Here is a 22,237-nt window from a genome sequence, read left to right on the forward strand (position 1 = left end):
CTCATCTAGGGAAAGAGAATGGAAACTGATCAATAATTATAGAAACAAACATAAAGTGCTGCAGGGGAGGTGGGACAGAGGAAAGGGACGTGTCCCCCAGGGGCATACAGGACAGAGCTTCCTCCTAACCAGGAAGGTCCAGAAAGTGTTCTGGCAGGTGCAGCAGTTGAGCTGAGATCTGAAGGATGGATAAGCCTTCAGTAGGAAAAGATTGGCTGCTCTCAGGCAGGGGCTCTGTTATTGTCCTCATTTTTTAGAAGAGGTTGCCGAGGCTTTGACAGCTTAAATGACTCCTATAAATTATATGGAAAGTACATGCCTGTGTTGGGATTTGAATCCACAGTCAATACTGGAACCTTAACTGGTACCTGGGCAGTGGCAGGCCATGAGTAGGATGTGGGAATAGCCAGGAGGAGAAAGAAGTGTGATAAAACACATCGCATCCACACCTGGCTGGGACACGTGCAGGGGGCCAGCTGGGTCCAGGCACTTAGGGAACAGAGACCTGCAGGAAACCTACTCACACTGTGAACCTACCTGAGGGAGGGGATTCCACAGCATAGCTAATTCCTTCCTTAAATGCCTCCAAACCTTTAAAAGAGAGGTGATTCACCAAGTTGTAGTTCTAGTAATGAATTATGATCTCAGTTGATGAGGTTTGAAGGGGAGTGGCACAAAGTTGCAACAGGTGGTAAGTAATTCCATAGAATGAACATGAGAGCCTGCAAAGGCAGTGATTTTCACCCCCACTTTCCTTATCTATCTATTTAATTTATCTGCTTTGTAGAACAGCTAACCGGAAACTGCATGACAGTAATGACGGCCTGAGGAGTGCCCTTGAAAACAGTTACAGCAAGTTCAACAGATCTTTGGTATGCAAGTAGAATTTTATTTTATTTTTTTTTAATTTTAACATTTATGTATCTTTGAGAGACAGAGAGAGAGTGTGAGTGGGGGAGGGGCAGAGAGAGAGGGAGACACAGAATCTGAAGCAGGCCCCAGACTCGGGGCTGTCAGCACAGAGCCTGATGTGGGGCTTGAACTCACGAACCGTAAGATCATGACCAGAGCTGAAGTCAGATGCTTAACTGACTGAGCCACCCAGGAGCCCCGCAAGTAGAATTTTAGAATACATTTTGTTCCTTCTTATAGTGGGATATTTTGATGAAAATAATGTATTTTCTTTTTAAAGTATTTTGTTTGTTTGTTTTGAGAGAAAGAGAGCAAGCATGAACAGGGGAGGGGTAGAGAGAGAGGAAGAGAGAGAATCTCAAGCAGGACCCCACTGGCAGGACCGAACCCGACGTGGGGCTTGGACTCATGAACAGTGAGGTCATGACCTGAGCCAAGACCAAGAGTCAGACTTGCTTAATGGACTTAGCTGCCCAGGCACCCCACAAATCATGTATTTTCTTAAAGGGGAACTTACAATAATGAGAAACTATTCCATTTAATGAGAAGAAGCAACATTTTCCCAAATTAAAAAATATGCCACCCCTCTGTAGACATAAATACCTAGATGTTAACTGATTCTCTGTTAGATGTTCAGGGAAACCAGAGAAAGATGTATAAAGTGTGACCTGGGTCCCAGAAGAGTTTATAATGTAGTGGGGAATTAAGATGTGCATGGATGGCAATAATATAAGAAAAAGTGGGAAATCTTATAGAAGTACAAAGAAAATACTGCTCATTTCTGAGGAGGGAGAATGCACTTCTGACTGAGGCATGCATTTAGACACAGTAAGTATTTTCTATGGTGGTAAGATTATCAGAGTGGAGGCAGTAGTTTTAAAACCCTGCTGTGGAAACAAGCTAAGCCCTTCTTGGAAATTTGAGGAACTTCCCCAGAGGGCGCATGCCAGAAATCCTCCTCTCCCACTTTTGGAGGTCAGCTTCCAGTTTGGGGTTCCTATGCAGTAGCTTTACATATGGACAGGTCAGTCACTTGGCCAAATTATGGTTTGAGAAGAGAGAAATCCAAAGAAGTTGGTATTGCAGGGTCCTGGCAGATGTGGGGAACTGGGATACCCTTTTATCGCTTATGCAGTAAGGCTTGGACTGAAGACACAATGAGGCAAGGGTACTGTGTGCAGGTGCCTTGTTGAAGTTTTTACCTCAGCATCTGTACGCAACACTTACTCATGTAGGATACCAAGATTTGAATTACAGTGGAAGTTAACTAGTGTGTTGTACATATGTGTATATGTATATGTACTATATGTACCTAGCATAACAAAAAATTGCTTATATATTTTTTGTATTGCAGCGCATAAATAATATATCACCAGGGAATACAATTTCTAGAAGCAGTCCCAAATTTAATGGTAATTCCCCTCAACCTCTGGGCTATGACAGGTACGTTAACACCTACTTACTTTTTGTTTGAATTCTGGATCAAAGTTAAAAGGAAAGTGAATTTCCTTAAAGGTGAATTAATAAAATAGTAGAATCTACTTTGGGCACAAATTTCTGTTTTCTGCTATGTTATTGTAAATTTCTGAAACCTGTAAAAATTCCAAGTAAAAATGTCCCAGAGAGGGCAAAGTAGTTTCCTTAAGATGTTATCATGACTTGATTTTACATGTGCTCCCCATTACCTCATCCCTCATCACGTTGTATTCCTAAGAAATGGACTCTGAGTGCTGTTTCAGGGAAATAAATGGAATTACAGTGTAGGATGTTGATGTACGTGTGGTATATGATTTTGAGACTCTTGGTGTGATCTGTAAATGTTTAATAGCTCAGCATAATATGTAAGCTGTGTTCAAGGGCAGGGAAACTTTAAAAACAAATAGAAATATGACTAGTAGGTGTTGGTGAGCTATTGTATTGAAGCTGAAGTGAGAATTTACCTCTATTCTGAATCATATGAAGTGAAATATTGGTCCTAGCTTGAGATCTAGTGATAAGGACAGAAAGGTTACATGTATGTATACATGTGTGTACAAACACATATGTCCTTTGTTGTACTTAAAAAGTTAACTTTGGAGTGTATCAAAGTTTGTAAATAGAAGTGAGCACATAAACTCTAGGTTTCCAGCTCTCCATTTCCAGTGCAACCCTCCAATTCATGTTCATTCCCTTTGCATTTGAGAACTTTTGTTCTCAAGAATAATGTACTTACTATCACGGAGATAGCAAGATGGTCAGGTCCCCTTTCAGAAAGGTCTGTTACCAAGGCTTATTGGTGGTCACTTTTAGGAAAATTCTATCCAGGTATCAGAAGTTTTGTTGCTCACTGATTTGTGAAATAATAAATGTGGATGGTTTATAGACTTGTAGGCAACTTGGTTGCTCTGTTACTAAGCAGTAGACATTTTTTATCTTTATTTAAATTTTTTTTAAATGTTCATTTTTTGAGAGAGAGAGAGAGAGAGCAAGGGAGGGGCAGAGAGAGGGAGAATCTGAAGCAGGCTCCAGGCTGTGAGCTGTCAGCACAGCTTAACCGACTGAGCCACCCAGGCTCCTTCTTTTTAACAATGTGTGGGTGCAACGTGCTTTTTCTGGACTGATATTTAAGATCAATTCTAAGCACATAAGGGAAAAGATACATAACTGAAAATTATTTCAGAAATTTTACCATAGTTCATTCTGGAAAAGATTACACACTATGGGTAAGACTGAATAGTACTGGACTAAGAACTCCTCAACAGTAGGTTCTAAGGGACAAAGTCATCACACGCCTGTGGCTCAGAGAGATAAGAGCATAGCACTCAGGTGCTCATCACCCTGAATAAGAACCAGTGGGCCAGTAGGGTCTGGACTGATGTCCCCTTTGGAGGGTCATTAATTTGATGTAAGAAATCAACATTTAAATTTACTTTTTGATGGTAATATAAAAACTCAAAAGCACATTGTGAATTTTATTGCTTTTGTGGCCTTACTGGGTTTTAACTTGTCTATTTGTTTTAGTTTTTTGTTTTCTCTAAGATCTGTAACAAAAATATGACTTGTTCTATATTTGTACATATTTAATTATGATGAAAATATTCTTTGGGGAAGTAAGAATAGTTTACTTTTAAAAGAGTATGTCTAGAACTTGATTTTGAGAAAGTCTGATCTGTACCTATATTTTTAATTTGCAGTCTGGATATTCATGGAAGTGATTTCTCAATTCGGGATTTCACTTATTCATTCCTTATCAAAAATCTGAATAAGTTTTTTAAAAAAGTTCTGATCAATAATTACATGGAGCTGAAGTAGTTGGCACTATATTATGAGTATGGTTTTCTTAGTTTCCTTATAGTGTTACCTCAATCAGTTTTGGAAGGAGAGTTTCATAAATTATAAAACCACAAGAAAATGTACACACACACACACACACACACACACACACACACACACACAGATAGCTAGCTACAGATATGGTGTGAATACATGCCCCAGGATATGAGCAACATATTTAGGGAGAGTTTGGTGGTTTAAGTTATTACCTTTTTAATTAATTTGACACATTTGCTAATGGAACCAAAATATTTTTGAGTTCTCAGATTTATATGGCTTATATTTACTTATATTTGAGATCACCTTCTGTTTTCTAAGCATATTAATCTCTTAATATTTTTATCTCTGTACACTTATATACCCTGGCCATTTCTCCATTCTGATGAGATGGTCTATGCCAAGTGGCCAGAATCGTCCCCAGAGTGTAGTAGTGACTAAATGAGTTATAGCCCTTGCTTTTATTTCAACATAAACTTAGGTTTTTGTGAAAATCAAATGGAAAAGCAAAAGTATATAGGGAAATAATGTGGTTTCTTTTGATTCTCCTGTTTGATGTTAATTTCTGCCTCACTTATAAGATGTTAGAGAGTTTGATAAATGGAAACATCCATAGAAGTCAGGGGATCTAGCCTTTATCCAAGTACCTTTCCTATAGGAGTCTTTCTAGACTCTGTATCAACACCTACTGGCAGAAAACTCCCAGGTCATATTCCAGTACCATACCTTTCTAATTGCCTGTCATTTTTCACCATGTTGTTTAGAAGTATGACTCCTGGAAAAGTTTATCAGTTGGCCCTTATTTTGTCTTGTGCAACTTGAGAGAATGTATTCTTCTTCATTATGTGTTGCTCTTTGAGTATTTGAGGAGAGAAACTGTTAAGACTTAAGCTGAGTTCACGAGACTTAAGCTGAGTTCACAGAACTATTTCTTGTATCTGAGTCTCACGTCACCATAGATGCCTTCGCTGTCCAGGTTCTCAGCATCTCTTTTAAGTAGAGAGTTATCCAGAAATGGACAAGCTGTTTGGAATATATTCCAAACACATCAGAGTAAAAAGGTTCACATGTTCTGCATACATTTTTCTTAACTCAACTTGAGATTGCATTTATGCCCTGGACACTGTAATTCCTTTTGTATCAGGAAATAGTGATTTTAAAAACAGCTTCATTTTTGTTAAATGTTTGATTTGAGTATCTTTATGTTAACTGATTGTTGCATGGAATGAACTGATATTGCTTTGAACATTTTGTTTCCCCTGATGCATAATCATGGAATACATTGTGGTTCTTGGCCAAAGCTAGAGTGTTGATCTTCTGGAGTCCACTGCTGTGTGGTCCTGAGCTTTGTGAGCTCTCCGGTAAATCTCTCTTCCCCTTTGTCACCAGGTCATCCCGCTCTTCCTATGTGGATGAGGACTGTGACTCGTTGGCCCTCTGTGATCCAATGCAGAGAATGAATTGTGAGGTTGACAGCCTGCCTGAGAGCTGCTTCGACAGCGGCTTGTCTACCCTGAGAGACTCCAATGAGTATGACTCAGAGGTGGAGTACAAGCACCAGAGGGGACTTCAGAGGTCACACTGCACGCAGGAGAGCTTTGCAGGCGATGCTTCAGACACAGACGTAAGCCCCAGAAATCATGGTCTCCTGGGCCTTACCTTTGATAGAAATCTGTCACCCGATTTGACTTGTATCCGTCATGGGAATACGACTTAACGGTTATAAATATGAAACATAGTCAGCCGAATGGTTTTTCCCTCCACCAAGTTGAGAAGAAATTCTCACAGATTGCCATTCGGGGCTACTCTGTTCCCTAACAGCACTGACTATAGATTCAGCTACTTATTTTTCTTCTCTCTAATCCATGATGTATATGTGTAATGAGAGACTTTGTTTTTTAATCACTGCCTTAAAAAAAAAAATTAGGTTCCTGATATAAGAGATGAAGAGACGTTTGGTGCAGAAGGCGTGGCTTCCATCTTGGACTGGAAGCCCCAGGGGCCTTCTAGCGAAGGCAGCATTGTCAGTTCTTCGAGAAAGCCCATCTCGGCACTGTCACCACCGGTAGGTAGTTGCTGAGGTATTTTATTCATGAACACTGTGAATTTTCGGTGTCATATAACTTTTTAGGAAGAAAACTGGCATGACCTTTATCACCCACTGTGGCTTTTGTCCCCTAGACAGACATGGTGGATGGTAACCATAAATCTTCCAGCTCACAGAAGGCTTACAAGATTGTGCTTGCTGGAGATGCTGCAGTGGGGAAGTCTAGTTTCCTCATGAGACTTTGCAAGAATGAATTTCGAGGAAATACAAGTGCCACTTTGGGTATGGTTCCTTCTTCAGTTGATAATGGGGAGATGACCTTGTTTAGCTTGAGTTTATTTTCTTTAGAGATTAGATACACAGATATACAGATCTCTCTCTGTATACGTACATGCGTGTGTGTGTGTGTGTGTGTCTCCTTGTCTGTAGAATGGTCCTCTTCTGTTTTAGTGAAGGCCCAACTTTAGGAAAAGAAGACTGACAAAGGACAAAGATAATCTACTTAGCCGGTCAGAAAAACTGAACCAAGTTCAGAGCTGGAGATTCATTTGTTCAGCAAACATTTCCTGGGTTCTGCTGTGAGCCAAATGCAGTTGTAGGTGCTGAGGGCACACAATGAACAGTCAACTAAAACTCAGCCTCGAAGGAAGCTACATCCCAAAGGACGGGAGTCGGTGAAAAACAAATAAAAAAATATGAGGTTTGGAGAGAGGCGAAATCTCACACAGGGTGGCCAGGGAAAGCTTTTCTGATAAGATGTCACTTATTGATAAAGTGACATTATTAATGGCCAGTTTGTCATGGTCAAAATCATAGGCAGGTGTATGATCCCTCCCCTCCTTTACAATGGAATACATGAGCAAATACTTCTGAGAACAAGAAAAGAAGTGTCCTGATTTCCCAGATTTGCATAATAATCAGTAAATAGGGTTGAAGATACGCAAATTATCATTCACTTTTGTTCTTCATCTAAGAGTTCTTATTTTGATAACTAGAAATATTAGAACAGATTGATTACCCTCTTCACAGTTGGGTGTCTTTGTAAATTTATGGTCCTTTGTTACATACCCTTCAAGATAACAAAGCTGAAAGTTCACTGTAATTTGATTCATAAAAAGACTGCAGTGTTTTGTTCAGTTGCTAAAGAGCATGGCACGTATGTGTGTTTTACCCGTATACACACTCATACACATGCACATACATACACATATGCACTTTTATGTGCACACAAGCACATACACATGCACACACACAAACACAGAGACATAACTGAGTTCGTCTGATTACCCAAGCAAATAGAACATAGATTTTCCTTTTGTCCGTAGATTAAATCCTTCCCCAAGTCAGCCAACCTGCAGATGGTACATCTGTGTGCACACGTGTGGTCTGACTTGTAATTAGTATCTGAAGGTCAGTCTCCTTGAAGGCCACATTCATTCCTGTTTACCTCACTGAGCTTGGCTTATTGGCTTTTGTCTTATCCCAGTAGTGCTTGAGAGTAAAAGAACAATAGAATTATTTACATCATGTTCTCTTATAATTCCTTCTTAGGAGTTGATTTTCAAATGAAAACTCTCATTGTGGATGGAGAGCGAACGGTCCTGCAGCTCTGGGATACAGCCGGTCAGGAGAGGCAAGTGCTTTGTTTGGTGCTTCGGGCTCTGCTTAGGTTTGCCTAGACAAGCCTCCTAAGGTGCTTCGTGTTTTTTTCTGCTCGTGATCATATAATTATATTACAATTTCAGGAATGCGCACTTTTTGCCACATTCTTCCCTCCTTCACTTACCTGTCAGTTGTCCGTGGAGATCTTTAGGCTTCCTCTGAGCCTGTGTTCACTTGGGAAAAAGAGAACAAGGGAATTTAGGTGACCCAGCAGTCCAAATGCAGTGTCAGTGGGGGCAGATACTTAGTCGGGTACAGTAAGTGATGGAAAAGAGAATCTGTCCGCTTCCTTCAGTTCAAGGGCAGAGGCACAAACTAAATAGAAGACTCATGTTGGGTGGCATTGCCTTATCTTGCATTCATTGCCAATGACCATAAGTATTAAGCACAGGTTTTAATCTTGTCTAACTCTTTGGAAATAGAATCTCTCCAGTTGTTCAACTAAGTTTGGGTGCTGCCTGCCTGTGTACCAGGCACTACTCAGGCTGCTAAGATTCAGCAGGGAACAGACAGAGATATGTAAAAGCTGTTCACCCGGAGCTCATATTCTGGAGCAGGCTGAGTTTCAACGTTTAAAAAACATTCATGGGGCGCCTAGGTGGCTCAGTCAGTTAAGCACCCGACTTCGGCTCAGGTCATGATCTCGCAGTTTGTGGGTTCGAACCCCACGTCAGGCTCTGTGCTGGCAGCTCAGAACCTGGAGCCTGCTTCAGTTTCTCTGTTTTCGTCTCTCTCTATCCCTCCTACTCACGCACTCTCTCTCTCTCTCTCTCTTTCTCTCTCTCTCTTTCTCTCTCTCTCGCTTTCTCTCTCTCAAATATAAATAAACATTAAAAAATTAATTAAAAAAAACAAAAAAATATTTGTGGTTGGGATGCCTGGGTGGCTCAGTCGGTTAAGCTTCAACTCAGGTCATGATCTCACAGTTTGTGAGTTCAAGCCCTGCATCGGGCTCTCTGCTGTCGGCACGGAGCCTGCTTCAGATCCTCTGTCCCCATCTCTCTGCCCCTGCCCTCTAAAATAAATAAACATTTAAAAAATATTTTTTAAAAAAAGGAATAAAAAACACTCACGGTTGATGTGGCCTTACTGAAGATAATATAAAATAGGGCAGTTAGCAGTCAGAGTGGCCAAAATGAACAAATCAGGAGACTATAGATGGTGGAGAGGATGTGGAGAAACGGGAACCCTCTTGCACTGTTGGTAGGAATGCAAATTGGTGCAGCCACTCTGGAAAACAGTGTGGAGGTTCCCCAGAAAATTAAAAATAGACCTACCCTATGACCCAGCAATAGCACTGCTAGGAATTTACCCAAGGGATACAGGAGGACTGATGCATAGGGGCACTTGTACCCCAATGTTTATAGCAGCACTCTCAACAATAGCCAAATTATGGAAAGAGCCTAAATGTCCATCAACTGATGAATGGATAAAGAAATTGTGGTTTGTATACACAATGGAGTACTACAGGGCAATGAGAAAGAACGAAATATGGCCCTTTGTAGCAACGTGTATGGAACTGGAGAGTGTGACGCTAAGTGAAATTAGCCATACAGAGAAAGATATCATATGTTTTCACTCTTATGTGGATCCTGAGAAACTTAACAGAAACCCATGGGGGAGGGGAAGGAAAAAAAAAAAAGAGGTTAGAGTGGGAGAGAGCCAAAGCATAAGAGACTGTTGGAAACTGAGAACAAACTGAGGGTTGATGGGGGGTGGGAGGGAGGGGAGGGTGGGTGATGGGTATTGAGGAGGGTACCTTTTGGGATGAGCACTGGGTGTTGTATGGAAACCAATTTGACAATAAATTTCATATATTGAAAAAATAAAAATAAATAAACAAATTAATTAATTAATTAAAATAGGGCAGTTGGCTTAGAGTTGGGACATACACGTTGAGGTATATGCTCTTCCCCTCACGAGCTGCCCCTCACCCTGTGTATACAGTTTCTGGCCTGTTGCAGCCGTTGTTCTTTCATGTGACCCCCCCCCTCCCCCACCAAAACAGAGATTTTCTCTCTTGTGCATCTCCCTCCCTCCTCTGTGTCCCACATGTAGGTTCAGGAGCTTGTTGCCAAGGCTGAAATTTTTAAGAAATTATGCTTCAACCTTGTCCTGGTTATGTTTTGCGGTTTGCAGACATTCTTGTGGTAGTTTGATGGAGAAATTGATTGGCTCTTGTAGATTAGCACCCCAGATTGTTGTTCAGTTACCTTCTGCTGAGACATCCCAGTCCTTGGAGGTGGCTGTTTTCACAGTGACGGTTGCCGTTAGAGTCTTCTCAGGGGAGGCTTATTCTAGAAGATGAGAAAAAAAGCATAAAAGAGATGAAGGGGCAGCTCCTGCCCAGTGGACTGATTAGAACCGTTATTTAACATGCTTTTCTCTTTGCCAGATTCAGAAGTATTGCCAAGTCTTACTTCAGGAGAGCAGATGGCGTTCTGTTGCTGTATGATGTGACGTGCGAGAAATCCTTTCTTAATGTACGAGAGTGGGTAGATATGATTGAGGTAAGACCTCAACACAGAGAAACAAACCAAAAATTACACAAGAGAGTCATAGGCCGTCTTGGAATGTGCGATTTCTTTTCTTGGTTGAAGTGCACACCGGTAGAGACCATTGGTCCAGGCTGTCACAGGAAGGACTGGGTGTTAGAGGGAGTTTCCAGTGACACTTGGCAGTATTGGTCTCTTCCTCAGTAGCTGGGTAGGTTTCCACAGAACCATGGATACCACTGAAGGGAGCTTCTGGGAATGAAACTTGGGGGTGTTCTTACAGATGAAATCAGAACCCTTTTGGAAGTAAATGCACATGCAGGCAGCCTGAGAAGAAGCTGCTTTTACACATGGGGTAGTGTGTAGCATGACTGGGTGTTGCACAGGGCCTTCCATGCATGCCGGATGTGTAGGTGTCGCATCACGGATGTGAGCATGTGCACGGCCCAGTTCTGTGGCACCTGCGTTCTCAGCCTTGTGGTGGCAGTAATTTGGGTATCACTGAAATACCAGTTGGTATTTTATTTATTTATTTACTTTTTAATTTTTTTTAAATGTTTGTTTATTTTTGAGAGAGATAGAGACAGAATGCAAGTGGGTTGGGGCAGAGAGAGAGGGAGGCACAGAATCTGAAGCAGGCTCCAGGGCTCCGAGCTGTCAGCACAGAGCCTGATGCAGGGCTCGAACTCACGAGCTGTGAGATCGTGACCTGAGCCGAAGTTGGACGCTCAACCAACTGAGCCACCTGGGTGCCCCTCCAGTTGTTATTTTAAACATACGTGGTAACATCTGTGCTCTTTTTTGTTTGTTTGTTAAATGAGATGATGCCTTTCATCTGAGGACCTTTCTTATCTTTGATTTCATGGTGAATAATTTCTGAAAGTAGGAAATGATTTTGACCATAGTGTGCTGCCAGAGGTTATTTTTTTTAAGTTTTATTTATTTTTTTAAATGTTTGTTTATTTTGAGAGAGAGAGAATCCTAAGCAGGCTCCATGCTGTCAGTACAGAGCTTGATGTGGGGCTCGATCCCAGAACCATGACGAGATCATGACCTGAAACAAAATCAAAAGTGAAATGCTTAACCGACTGAGCCACCCAGGTGTCTTGCTGTCAGCGTTTATTTTTTTTTAATTTTTCTTAATGTTTATTTATTATTTTTGAGAGACAGAGCATGAATGGGGAAAGGGCAGAGAGGGAGAGGGAGACACAGAATCCAAAGCAGGCTCCAGGCTCTGAGCTGTCAGCACAGAGCCCGACGTGGGGCTCAAATTCACGAACCATGAGATCATGACCTGAGCCAAAGTCAGTCGCTTAACTGACTGAGCCACCCAGGAGCCCCCAGCAGTTATTAATCAACATAAAACTACAAGCTATGGTTCAATATACTCTTTTAATTTTTTTTTAACGTTTATTTATTATTGAGAGACAAACACAGAGCGTGAGCAGGGGAGGGGCAGAGAGAGGGAAACACAGAATCATAAGTAGGCTCCAAGCTCTGAGCTGTCAGCACAGAGCCTGACACGGGGCTCAAACTCACAAACCGAGAGATCATGACCTGAGCCAAAGTCGGTCGCCCAACCAATGGAGCCACCCAGGCACCACTCAATATACTCTTTTAGAAAAAATAAAATTAAAAAAAAATAGTGGCTAATATAATTTTTCAATTAAGTCCATTATCTATAATTTTTAACAGGCATGAAATAGTACAGTGGTGGCTAAACACAGAACTGATTGCTGTATGATACCAGGTTAGCCTCTAGATTCTTCAGTTGGGCCTATTTAATACCCTATCAAAAATAGAATTAGTGATCTCTTTCTAACTAAAGAAGTGATGTGAGAAATGACAAAGAAATGTGCATTTTGTTCTACTGAAATATCATGGCTTAAATTTGTTATAAATAACGATGAAAGTGTGTTGACATTTATGTAGGATTTTTATTTCACAAAACTTTCCACATGTTATATTCATCTCTGTAATGTATCTGAGAAAAGAAGTAAAAAGTGTAATGTTTTTCTCACTTTTTTATGTGAAACTTGAGGTAGAGAAAGAACAGGACAATGGCTTGTGGTTATATAGAGGTTAGGAGTTGAATGGGGAATTGGCTGTCCTGATTCAACCCTGGTTGCTACTGGGATAAAGCGCCAGAGTAAGCAGTGGGTTGAGAAAAGCTTTTGAGGTCCAGAAAGGAATTCCAAGGTACCATCAGTGAACAGAGGAAAAGCAGCTGCTTAAGGGAACAGACAGACCTCCCTGGGACAGAGCGATCCCAGCAAACTCATACCCCACAGAAATTCAAAATCGATAGCAAAACTTTATGTTAAAACTATCAGACTTAGTCTTTGTTTTTTGTTTGTTTGGTTTTTTAATTGTTGTTGTTGTTTTTAGACTTAGTCTTTGTTTTAAGTCTTTGGATTTATGCTCAAGGAAAGGAGGCCTAAAGGCAAGGTCAGCCCATGTTGAAACGGCCCTTAGTGACCAGCCACAGCATGTACCAGGACCTCATAATTTGCCGTGATTTGCTAATCACCAACACATGATAAGTGACCTTTTTAGCTCTTTGGATCACCTTTCACAGGGTCTGAAAAGGATGAAAACTGTATTGAAGATGAATGATTGAATTTGCAATCGGGAAAAATTAGATACCAGTTGGCATTAGACTTTCACCTTCAGAAAAAAACAAAGCGTGATAAACCTTTGCCATGGCTCACTCTAATTTGAGGAAATTCTACAGGGACAGTTTATTTATTTATTTATTTATTTAAATGTTTATTTTTGAGAGGGAGAGAGAGAGAGCGAGCAAGAGCGGGGAGGGGCAGAGAGAGACAGAGGATCCAAAGTGGATAGGAAGCGGCCTCTGCACTGATAGCAGAGTGTCTGATGTGGGGCTCGAACTCAGGAACCATGAGATTGTGACCTGAGCTGAAGTTGGCCACTTAACTGACTGAGCCACCCAGGCATCCCCTGTAGGGACAGTGTATATGGCCACTATAAATATGGGTAGAAACTCAGATTATGATTGTTGGCGTAAGCCAGAGGGTTGTAGTAGAACTTCAGCGGTGAACAGACCCTCTGAATTATTAATGAATACACTTTGATAAAAACCAGTGGGTTACAAAATCGTGCAACAAAATTAGGGATAAAGTTAAATTTTGGCCATTTACTCACCTGTCATGAATAATGTATTGATTGAATAATTGGGTGAAAGTTGAAGGGAGGAGACACTTGAGATGTGGGATCTCTTCCTGACTTTTACACGTTCAAGAGCATTTTGGGAGTGCCTCCTTTGTGCACGTACTATTCTAGAGCCTGCAGTGTATCCATTAATAAACGGAGAGCCCTATCCTTATGGAGCTTGTGCTCTAGTAGGGGAAACATAACTAGCAATAAATATGTAAAATAAATAGAATGGTAGAAAATAACAAATCTTGCAGCAACAAGAAGAGGGCAGGGGAAGGGGCCTGATGATGAGGCACTGGACTGCAGGTGGTGTGGTCAGCGTGGCCTCCCTGGAAGGTGAAGTTTGAGTCAAGACCTGAAGGAACTGCCAGTCTTTACTGGAATGACTTTGGGAAGTCATTTGGATGCTTGGGTTCTTGGCTTACTTAAGTGAATATTTGTTTAATGGCTTCCAAATGGTGCCCCCTTGGAACCTGAGCAGTTTGCCCAAGAAGCACAATTAATTAACATGTTAGTGGATGGAGTGCCTAGTTTCTGGGAGGGCCTTTTATTTCCTTTCCCCCTTTGCTGTTATCGCACTCTGGTGCAAGGAAAATGGTCTGAAGAGAAAGGAAGTCAGGTATAATGTCATCATTTTTAATGCTTATTTCTTGATCTTGTGACAGGTAGGGCACCAAACTGAAAGAACACCTTGTATCTTAGACACCGCAAAGGGCACGTCCCATGTGCCTTAGTCGGGGCTCCTGCTTCTCGTGCTTAGGAACCAGAACCCTGTTTTTCTGTGCTGGTCAGGTCATCTTCCTCTGTTCTCATCAGCACCTTTTGAGGTCACATGTGCTCTTACTAACTCGTTCATTTTACAAGTGGGGAAACTGAGGCAGAAACATGAAGAGATTTGCCTGATTTCACACACCCACACCGGCAGCCCGGTGGTGGGAGTGGGGGGGCCTCAAACTCAGCTGTGCTTCTCTCATTTCATGCTCTGCCAGCTCGTGTGGTCCCAGATGGTGGTACAGTTTGTGTAAGTTGATTTAGGAGCATTATCCTTACAATTGATTCCTTTGAATGATTGGTAATTAACTCTTGTAAGAAAAATGAACCCTTTAGAACCTTCGTATTTTGCTTTTGTTGTAAACCAGACAGCAGTGCATGTGGAGCCCTCAGGCTCTGTTTTTATCCCATTATGGCTGAGGGATTTCCTCTGTGTTTTGTACCTGAGATAACGAAGTTGACTGGTCATCACCGCTCTTTGGAGTGAAAGCTGCAGAAAATGCTGTGGGCACCACAGCCAAATACAATTCTGTGGTCATGCCTCTTGAGTTTATATTGGTTTGTACGGTGGCGGGGGGATGGAGTGCATTTGGACCGTGGCCTGGGCCTTTACAAGTTCTTATTTGGCCTCTCTGAATTTCAGTGTTCTCACTTGGCAATGGGAAGAAGTCTGACTCTTTTTAGAGATATTTTGAGGCTTAAAGATCGTCCCTCTGTGTCACTTGGCACCCGAGGGGCATTTGGAGAATGGAAGCTGCGGTTGGTATTGCTGCTCTTGTCAGTGGAACTTGTTCGGTGTTTGATGAACACACAATTTTATTCTTTATGGCAGGATGCAACCCAGGAGAGCATTCCTATCATGTTGGTGGGAAACAAGGCTGATCTTCGTGACGCTGCCGCAGCAGAGGGACAAAAGTGTGTTCCAGGATACTTTGGAGAAAAGCTAGCCATGGTAAGGGTAAAAGTGGGTCTATTGGGATAGACCTTAGCAGTTCATGAGCTTTGTAGTTTATGGCCCTTTACTTTTGTCTACATTCACTTTAAGAGGTATTTTGGCAAACCTCCATCCTTTTTTAAAACTTTTTTTTAAACGTTTATTTATTTTTGAGAGAGAGAGATACAGAGTGGGAGTGGGGGACAGGTAGAGAGAGGGAAACACAGACTCCGAAGCAGGCTCCAGGCTCTGAGCTGTCAGCACGGAGCCCAATGTGGAGCTCGAACCCATGAAAGGTGAGATCATGACCTGAGCCAAAGTCAGATGCTTAACCAACTGAGCCCCCCAGGCACCCCAACCTCCATCCTTTTTGATGGGTCTCCTGTCCTTATTCAGGCAGAACTCCGCTCACCTCCCTTTAATGGATGTAGTTGTACCAAGGATTTAAACCTCTCATGGAAGTAAAATGACCACTTGGTCATCCTCCAGTGGAGAACATTGACAAAGAGTAGCCAGAATTATCCTGCCTTCCTCCCCACTCTCTACCAGTTCCTGGACTCCTGTAGTTCTGGAATCAATGTCAAGGAAAAAGAAGGGTTTCCTGTTTAGAAAACATGGTTGAGTTCCAGAGGTTTACTGTGCCAAAGGGCAGTGTGTCACTTGGGTGGAAGAGCATTGGGAAACTTGTTGTTGTTGTTGTTGTTTTCTCTAAGATTTGTGCTTAGTTGAATAGTCTAAATTTGGTTATGCACTTGAATAGAGGATGAAGCCCATGTCTATCCAGCCTATTACCATGGGAAGTGTTTATTCTGCCATTATTACCAGTGTGTAAGAATGCTCCAGGGCCCTCTCACGACCTGTCCTTCCCCAACAAGGAATCAGAGGTACTTGGGTCGGATAAATTCATGCCCTAACAGTCTGATCTGATACTGTGGTCATTGTTGTCTGTCATCAGCACCATGGAAGGGCTGCCCTGTAGCATGGACATGCGGGCTTGAACAATGAGTTTCAGTGTCACTATTTTCAGTTGGAAAATCTTTCTTGATTTAAATCTTGGAATTGTGAGCCTAACATGCTAAACATCAGAACCAGGCAGCGAAATACAGAGGGGATTCATTCAACACACGCTTCATTGTATCCACTTCATTGTGTGCTGAGCAGAGACTAGAGCACAAAGCAGACAGTCCTTGTCTTCATGTAGTTTATTTCTGGGGGAGATCTATGTAAAACTTACATAATCCGCATGCCACATTGTCTCACACACCCCCTTGAGAGCACATCATTCCTGGCCATATGCCAGGTTTATTCCCATCTCACGATTTCTGAGTTCCCAAGGTTTGTTTACCTGTGTGTCTTGTGACCCCTACCCCTGTGCATCTGTGGAGGCAATCTCTGTTTCACCCCCTGACATCCTAGCTCTAGAACTCAGCAGCAGCGCTACCCATTTCCACTAGAATTTTGTGATTTTTATGCATTTTCTGTGGAATCCACAGGGGCTCATGGGTGAAGGTCCCACTGTGGAGTGGAATCTTTCCCCATTGTGTTGTTCTCTCTCTCCATGCTCCAGAGCAGTCATTACATCCTCCCCTTGTCCCACATGGACAGTGTTGCCCACACCCAGGCCTTTCCTGAGGGAAATTGTCTCCAGGCAAAGACACAAAAGTAACTTCATCCATTACACTTGTGGCAAGTGCAATGCAGGAAAACCACACAGGGCTGTGCAGCAACTTGTCAGGGTGAGACAACACTGAATCTTAACCTCCGGGGAGGATTACCTGAAAACCCCAAAGGGTGGTAGGAGTCAGCCTGCAGAAGGGGTTTGATGGGGGAAGGGCATGACCCAGGTAAGGGAAACAGCAGGTGCACAGGTCCCGAGGTAGGAGGGAATTTAGAACATTGGAGAAACGGAGGGAAGGTCAGGGTAATTGGAGCATTGTGAGTGAGGGGAGATGATGGCAGGTAAAGCTGGGGGGTGGGCTGGGACTGCATTGTCAGCCGTGGTGAAGCACTTGAGCGTTACTTGAGGAGGAATGAGAAGCATTGAAAGGTTTGAAGCAGGAGAATATGATCAGTGATCATATACATAACTGCTGGGAGGTTGAATAATAGAGGCCTAGAAGATGTCCATTGGTTTTAGCAACATGGAGGTTGCTGAATCTTGATAGGAAAAGATGATAGTGTGAAGGGATGTGTGTTAGCTGCTGGCCCAAAGGACACATACTTTTGATGGACGTTTAATTCGTGAGTGGTTACCTTAAGCTATCATTTTTACTTCTCTCAGATGAGCTTTTAGAGAACATTTGTAGCAACTGCGATAGGACTGTGGGAAGAACCTTAAAACATGAAATTGTGTACAGTGCTTACTTTTAAGGCAAAATAAAATTCCTCTGACTAGAAACTGTTTCTGGCATAACTAGATTCAGATTCACTCTTTCTTAAAGCATTGAAACTCTGAATCCAGTTTCTTGGCTATTAGCATCCTCAACAGAAGAGTATTTTTATTTTATTTGTTGGTTTTAAAAGCTAAAATTCCGGGAGACCTAAGAAAGAGACCTGAGAGAGAGAGAGAGAATTCTTCATTTAATTGTGTGTATTTCTTTTCTACAGACGTATGGGGCATTATTCTGTGAAACCAGCGCCAAAGATGGCTCGAATGTAGTGGAAGCTGTTCTCCATCTCGCTCGGTAAAGTGTTGCCTCATATTTGGAAAACTGGAAGTAGGATTGAATTTTCGTGTAGTTGGTGCATATATCAAATTTCTTTTTTTTTTTAATTTTTTTTTTCAACATTTATTTATTTTTGGGACAGAGAGAGACAGAGCATGAATGGGGGAGGGTCAAATTTCTTGATCATAACATGAATATACATTCGAAAACACAGTCTTGTATTTAGTAGTGGTGAGCGAAACAATTGAGCACAGATTTTATAAAAACTGGTAATGCTGCCTCTGCACTGTGAATGTTGGCAAAGTACCTTTACTGCCAAACAAAACAGGTGCATCTGAGGTGTCGTTGACATTTCTGCAAAATGTCACTGCAAAGCTAATAGTTGACTTGTATGAATCATTTCCAGGAACCAGATTTTAAACACAAGAGACTATTATGAAATTATCTATTATGACATTTTCCTGGGTAAAGGGAAAAAAAAAACCTCAACAAAGCAAATTGTATATCATGCCAGTTGGAAGCACCTTGTTAAAATTATTAGTCAGATAATTACTAAGCTAAGGTAATGGTGTTAATAATAAATAACACTTTGGGATATAGATTAGAATGAAAATTATATCATTGAGGAACTTGAATATAAATGTGAGTGTTTTAATCCTTGGAGTAAATTTAATTTTTAGGAAATAACAATATTATCTGTTAGATCTCTCTTTTTTGCCTAGTTTTCTGCCACAAATGAAAAGATGATTCTTTACTGGCCTAAAGGAATTAAATATCCAAAAGAAAATAGGAAGGAAAGGAAAGGGAAAAAAGAAAAAAAAGTGTACATTAACAAGATTCAGGCCAGTGATCTTTAATTGCTGACAAAGCCATAATTTTATTGTAATTTGTGTAGGTTTCTTTTTCCATTTGTGAGGTTTTACAAGAATATTTTTTTAAAAAATTTTAAATGTTTTTATTTATTATTTTTGAGACACAGAGACAGAGCAAAAGCCAGGGAGGGGCAAAGAGAGAGGGAGACACACAATCTGAAGCAGGCTCCAGGCTCTGAGCTGTCAGCTCAGAGCCTGACGTGGGGCTCAAACCTACCGACTGTGAAATCATAACCTGAGCTGAAGTCGGATGCCCAACCGGTTGAGCCACCCAGGCACCCCTACAAGAATCTTAATTTTAGAAGGATAGTTGGCTTGCTAATATACATTGACAAGTAAAATACCTTGCAGTGTTTTAAGTGCTGCTTTTATATTGATGACTTGGTGTTTCTCGTGCTTACTAGCTGCTTCGACTGGGGCCTTGGGCAAGATCCTTGCCCTCAATTGAGAGAATCAGGAAATGGGCCCCAGGACTTTTTTTTAAAGACTATTTATTTATTTTGAGAGAGAGTGCGCAGGCACACACATGGGGTGAGGTTGGGGGTGGGGAGAGGCAGAGAAAGGAGAGAGAGACAGAGAGAGAGAGAGAGAGACAGAGAGAGAGAGAATTCCAAACAGGTGCCACACTGTCAGCATAGAGCCTGGTGGGGCTCGATCTCATGAACCATGAGATCATGACCTGAGCCAAAAATCAAGGGTCAGATGCTTAACTGACTGAGCCACTCAGCTGCCCCAGGAAATTAGCCCAGGACTTTAAATGGCCTGTCTTTAAAAATTATCTCCTTTGCTATCAGTCCAAGATAGAGAACCACCTTTCCCCACCACACTGGAAATCATCTTTGTTTAAAGCAAAAGCAGTGCTAACTTTGAGTGTGACCTAGAACAGGTAGAAAGAAGGTAAACATTAAACATTTGTAGATTCAGGGGAATTACTTGGTTTTCTGCCTGTGATTCGCAGGGAGAATCATGGGCTAGTATTGTATTTGTCAAACAAGAACCAAGTAAAACCTTTTAAGTTGGGTGAAATAAGTGACTTCGTGCACCTCTGTGTGCATAGGGGCCTCCAGCCATTTTGACCAAGGAAGGCTCACTCAGTAGAGGTGGTGAGAGATTCAGCGAAATGAACGAAAGATGGATTCATTGCTGAACTATTAGGTGTTTACACTTTTCCAGGTGGTCATACAGTGTTTCGTTGCAGTATACCCGGGGATTCCAGGGTGGAGGTGATACACTTGCTGGGCTCGATGGGTGTGGGAAGGGCCTGCCTGCAGGTCTGCAGAACATTGCAGGGCCCGAGGCTGACCTGGAACCCCAGGGGAGGTGGAGGGAGCCTTAGCTTTGGCAGTGGGGAGAAAAGAATGCTGTTTGTCCGGCCCCCTGTGAGGCTGTCCTTTGCTGCCTAGCTTATTGGAAGACTGTAGTGTCAGGAGGCTCAAAGTCCAATCTTAAAGCTGCCCTCGCACAGCCATGGAGTCTCCTCTCGGCCTCTCTAATCTGTAAAATGAGGAAGGAGCCTGGAGGAAACGACCCCCAAGGTCCTTCCGGTTCTGACAGCCCATGGTTCTGTGTATAATAGCCAGTAGTCCACTGAATCCCATAATCACTGTTTAATGCTGAATTGTCTTCACGGGGTCATATTAAAGTTAAATGACTCCAAATTGCCACAGTCACACCCAGAGCACAGAATCGATTCCCTTTATTGTATTGTAAAGATGGGAGAGGCTGTGAGCCGCCTGTGCCTTTTCCCCATCTGCTCCCGCCCGGCGCCCTGTTTACCATGCAGCATCCGCACAGCCATGTGCTTCTTTCCTTAGAACACCTGTGTGCAGAGGCATTTTGATAACGAGGTCACTTCTCGTGAATCACTTATCAAGGAGTTCTTTTATTGTTGTTATTGCATTGTGGCCTGGTGCAAGGCCTCTGGTTTAGTTACGTTAGCGATGTGTTAAATGTGAAAATTACAAGTAGGGCAAACATGTAAATGCTTGAATTTGCTTTCTATCCTGCCTTCAGATTTGCTTGTCAAAGTACCTATGTCTTGAAATGGCAGAGTCACCACAGGTGAAATTATCATTTTTAAAAGTTTTTCATCCTTCAGAAAGCTATGCATCATCCAAAGCATGTCACATTTTCGATTTGGATCTCACAAGATAATTCCTGTTGTGGCCCCTTTCACACTGTGTTACATCTTAAAACGTGTACTATAAGAGTTTATGAATTTGCACTGTCTGAGACAGAATTCTGTTTTGAAAGGAGGCCATAAATGTCTGGTTAACACCTGCAACTACTAATACTGCTTTTTCTGGAAACCTCTCAATCCCAGGAAAAGTTTCTCCTAGAAATGCAGTTTCCTTGTAATGCTGACGGGACATCTGTCACAATCATCATCCCTTGGCAGGTGAATTTGCCATACCAGGACCACAAGCTTTAAGCATTTTGCACTAGATTCAAGTTCCAGGGGCATTTAATTGATCAATGGCCTGAAAATTGAAAAAAAAAACAAAAAACACAAAAAATGCTTAGGTTGATATTATCAGTTCAGCCGAGGAGCTGAGCCTGTGGGTGTAAATCCATCCATGAGACTGACTCACCTAAAATGCAGCTGTTAGGCATGTGGTAGTTTTTGGAGGGATAGTCTAGTTTTCCCAGCCTTAACACTGTTGATTTCCTTAAAGTGGGACATGCCTGCATTTATGATGGATTAAAGAAACCCGAAGGCCAGATGAAAAATGTGGGTACATGTTTTTCCTCCTTAATATTTGTTTTCAGGTTCTATAATGTCTGCATTATGTGAGCATTCAGCCCATGGAGGCCCCATACATGATTAAGTAAAGATACTGAGGAAATAAATATGAGACAGGCCATGCAATTTAACATGAGAGGAAGAGGGGCGCCTGGGTGGCTCAGTCGATTGAGCGTCCGACTTCAGCTCAGGTCATGATCCCGCGGTTCATGAGTTCAAGCCCTACATCAGGCTCTGTGCTGACAGCTCGGAGCCTAGAGCCTGCTTCAGATTCTGTGTCTCTCTGTCTCTTTGCCCCTCCCCTGCTCACACTGTCTCTCTCTCTCCCTCTCTCTCTCCTTCTCTTTCTCTCTCTCCCTGTCTCTGAAAACAAAAAAATAATAACATGAGAGGAAAAGAAGAAACATATGACCAGGCAGCCAGATGACTGTAGCTGATAGAGGCCATTGGAACCCCCAGAAGGAGAGACATGAGTTGTCTTGTGAAGGTGCTATGATTATTATACCCATTCTACAGATCAGAAAATGGAGAACTAGAGTGCTTGATCAACTTGCTCAAAGTGACACAGCCACTAAGTGGCATCATTGGGACTTGTCACGTGAATCTGAAGCGTAGGCTTGTCACTTCAGTGTTGGCAGTCTCAGGA

General features: G+C 42.1%; 1 protein-coding gene across 3 annotated transcripts in view; it reads left to right on the forward strand.

Annotated features, from left to right (window-relative positions):
* Positions 1–22,237, forward strand: part of RASEF (RAS and EF-hand domain containing) — an 80,495-nt gene that overhangs the window by 52,622 nt on the left and 5,636 nt on the right. For all 3 annotated transcript variants that reach the window (XM_047831545.1, XM_047831546.1, XM_047831547.1), the window contains 9 exons: positions 788–872; positions 2,267–2,355; positions 5,611–5,845; positions 6,149–6,286; positions 6,403–6,550; positions 7,820–7,901; positions 10,326–10,440; positions 15,209–15,328; positions 17,918–17,994. In XM_047831545.1, coding sequence (XP_047687501.1) covers positions 788–872; positions 2,267–2,355; positions 5,611–5,845; positions 6,149–6,286; positions 6,403–6,550; positions 7,820–7,901; positions 10,326–10,440; positions 15,209–15,328; positions 17,918–17,994 — 1,089 coding nt within the window. The remainder of the gene's footprint in view (positions 1–787; positions 873–2,266; positions 2,356–5,610; positions 5,846–6,148; positions 6,287–6,402; positions 6,551–7,819; positions 7,902–10,325; positions 10,441–15,208; positions 15,329–17,917; positions 17,995–22,237) is intronic.

The sequence above is a fragment of the Prionailurus viverrinus genome, chromosome D4 (assembly GCF_022837055.1).
Source record: "Prionailurus viverrinus isolate Anna chromosome D4, UM_Priviv_1.0, whole genome shotgun sequence".
NCBI lineage: Eukaryota > Metazoa > Chordata > Mammalia > Carnivora > Felidae > Prionailurus > Prionailurus viverrinus.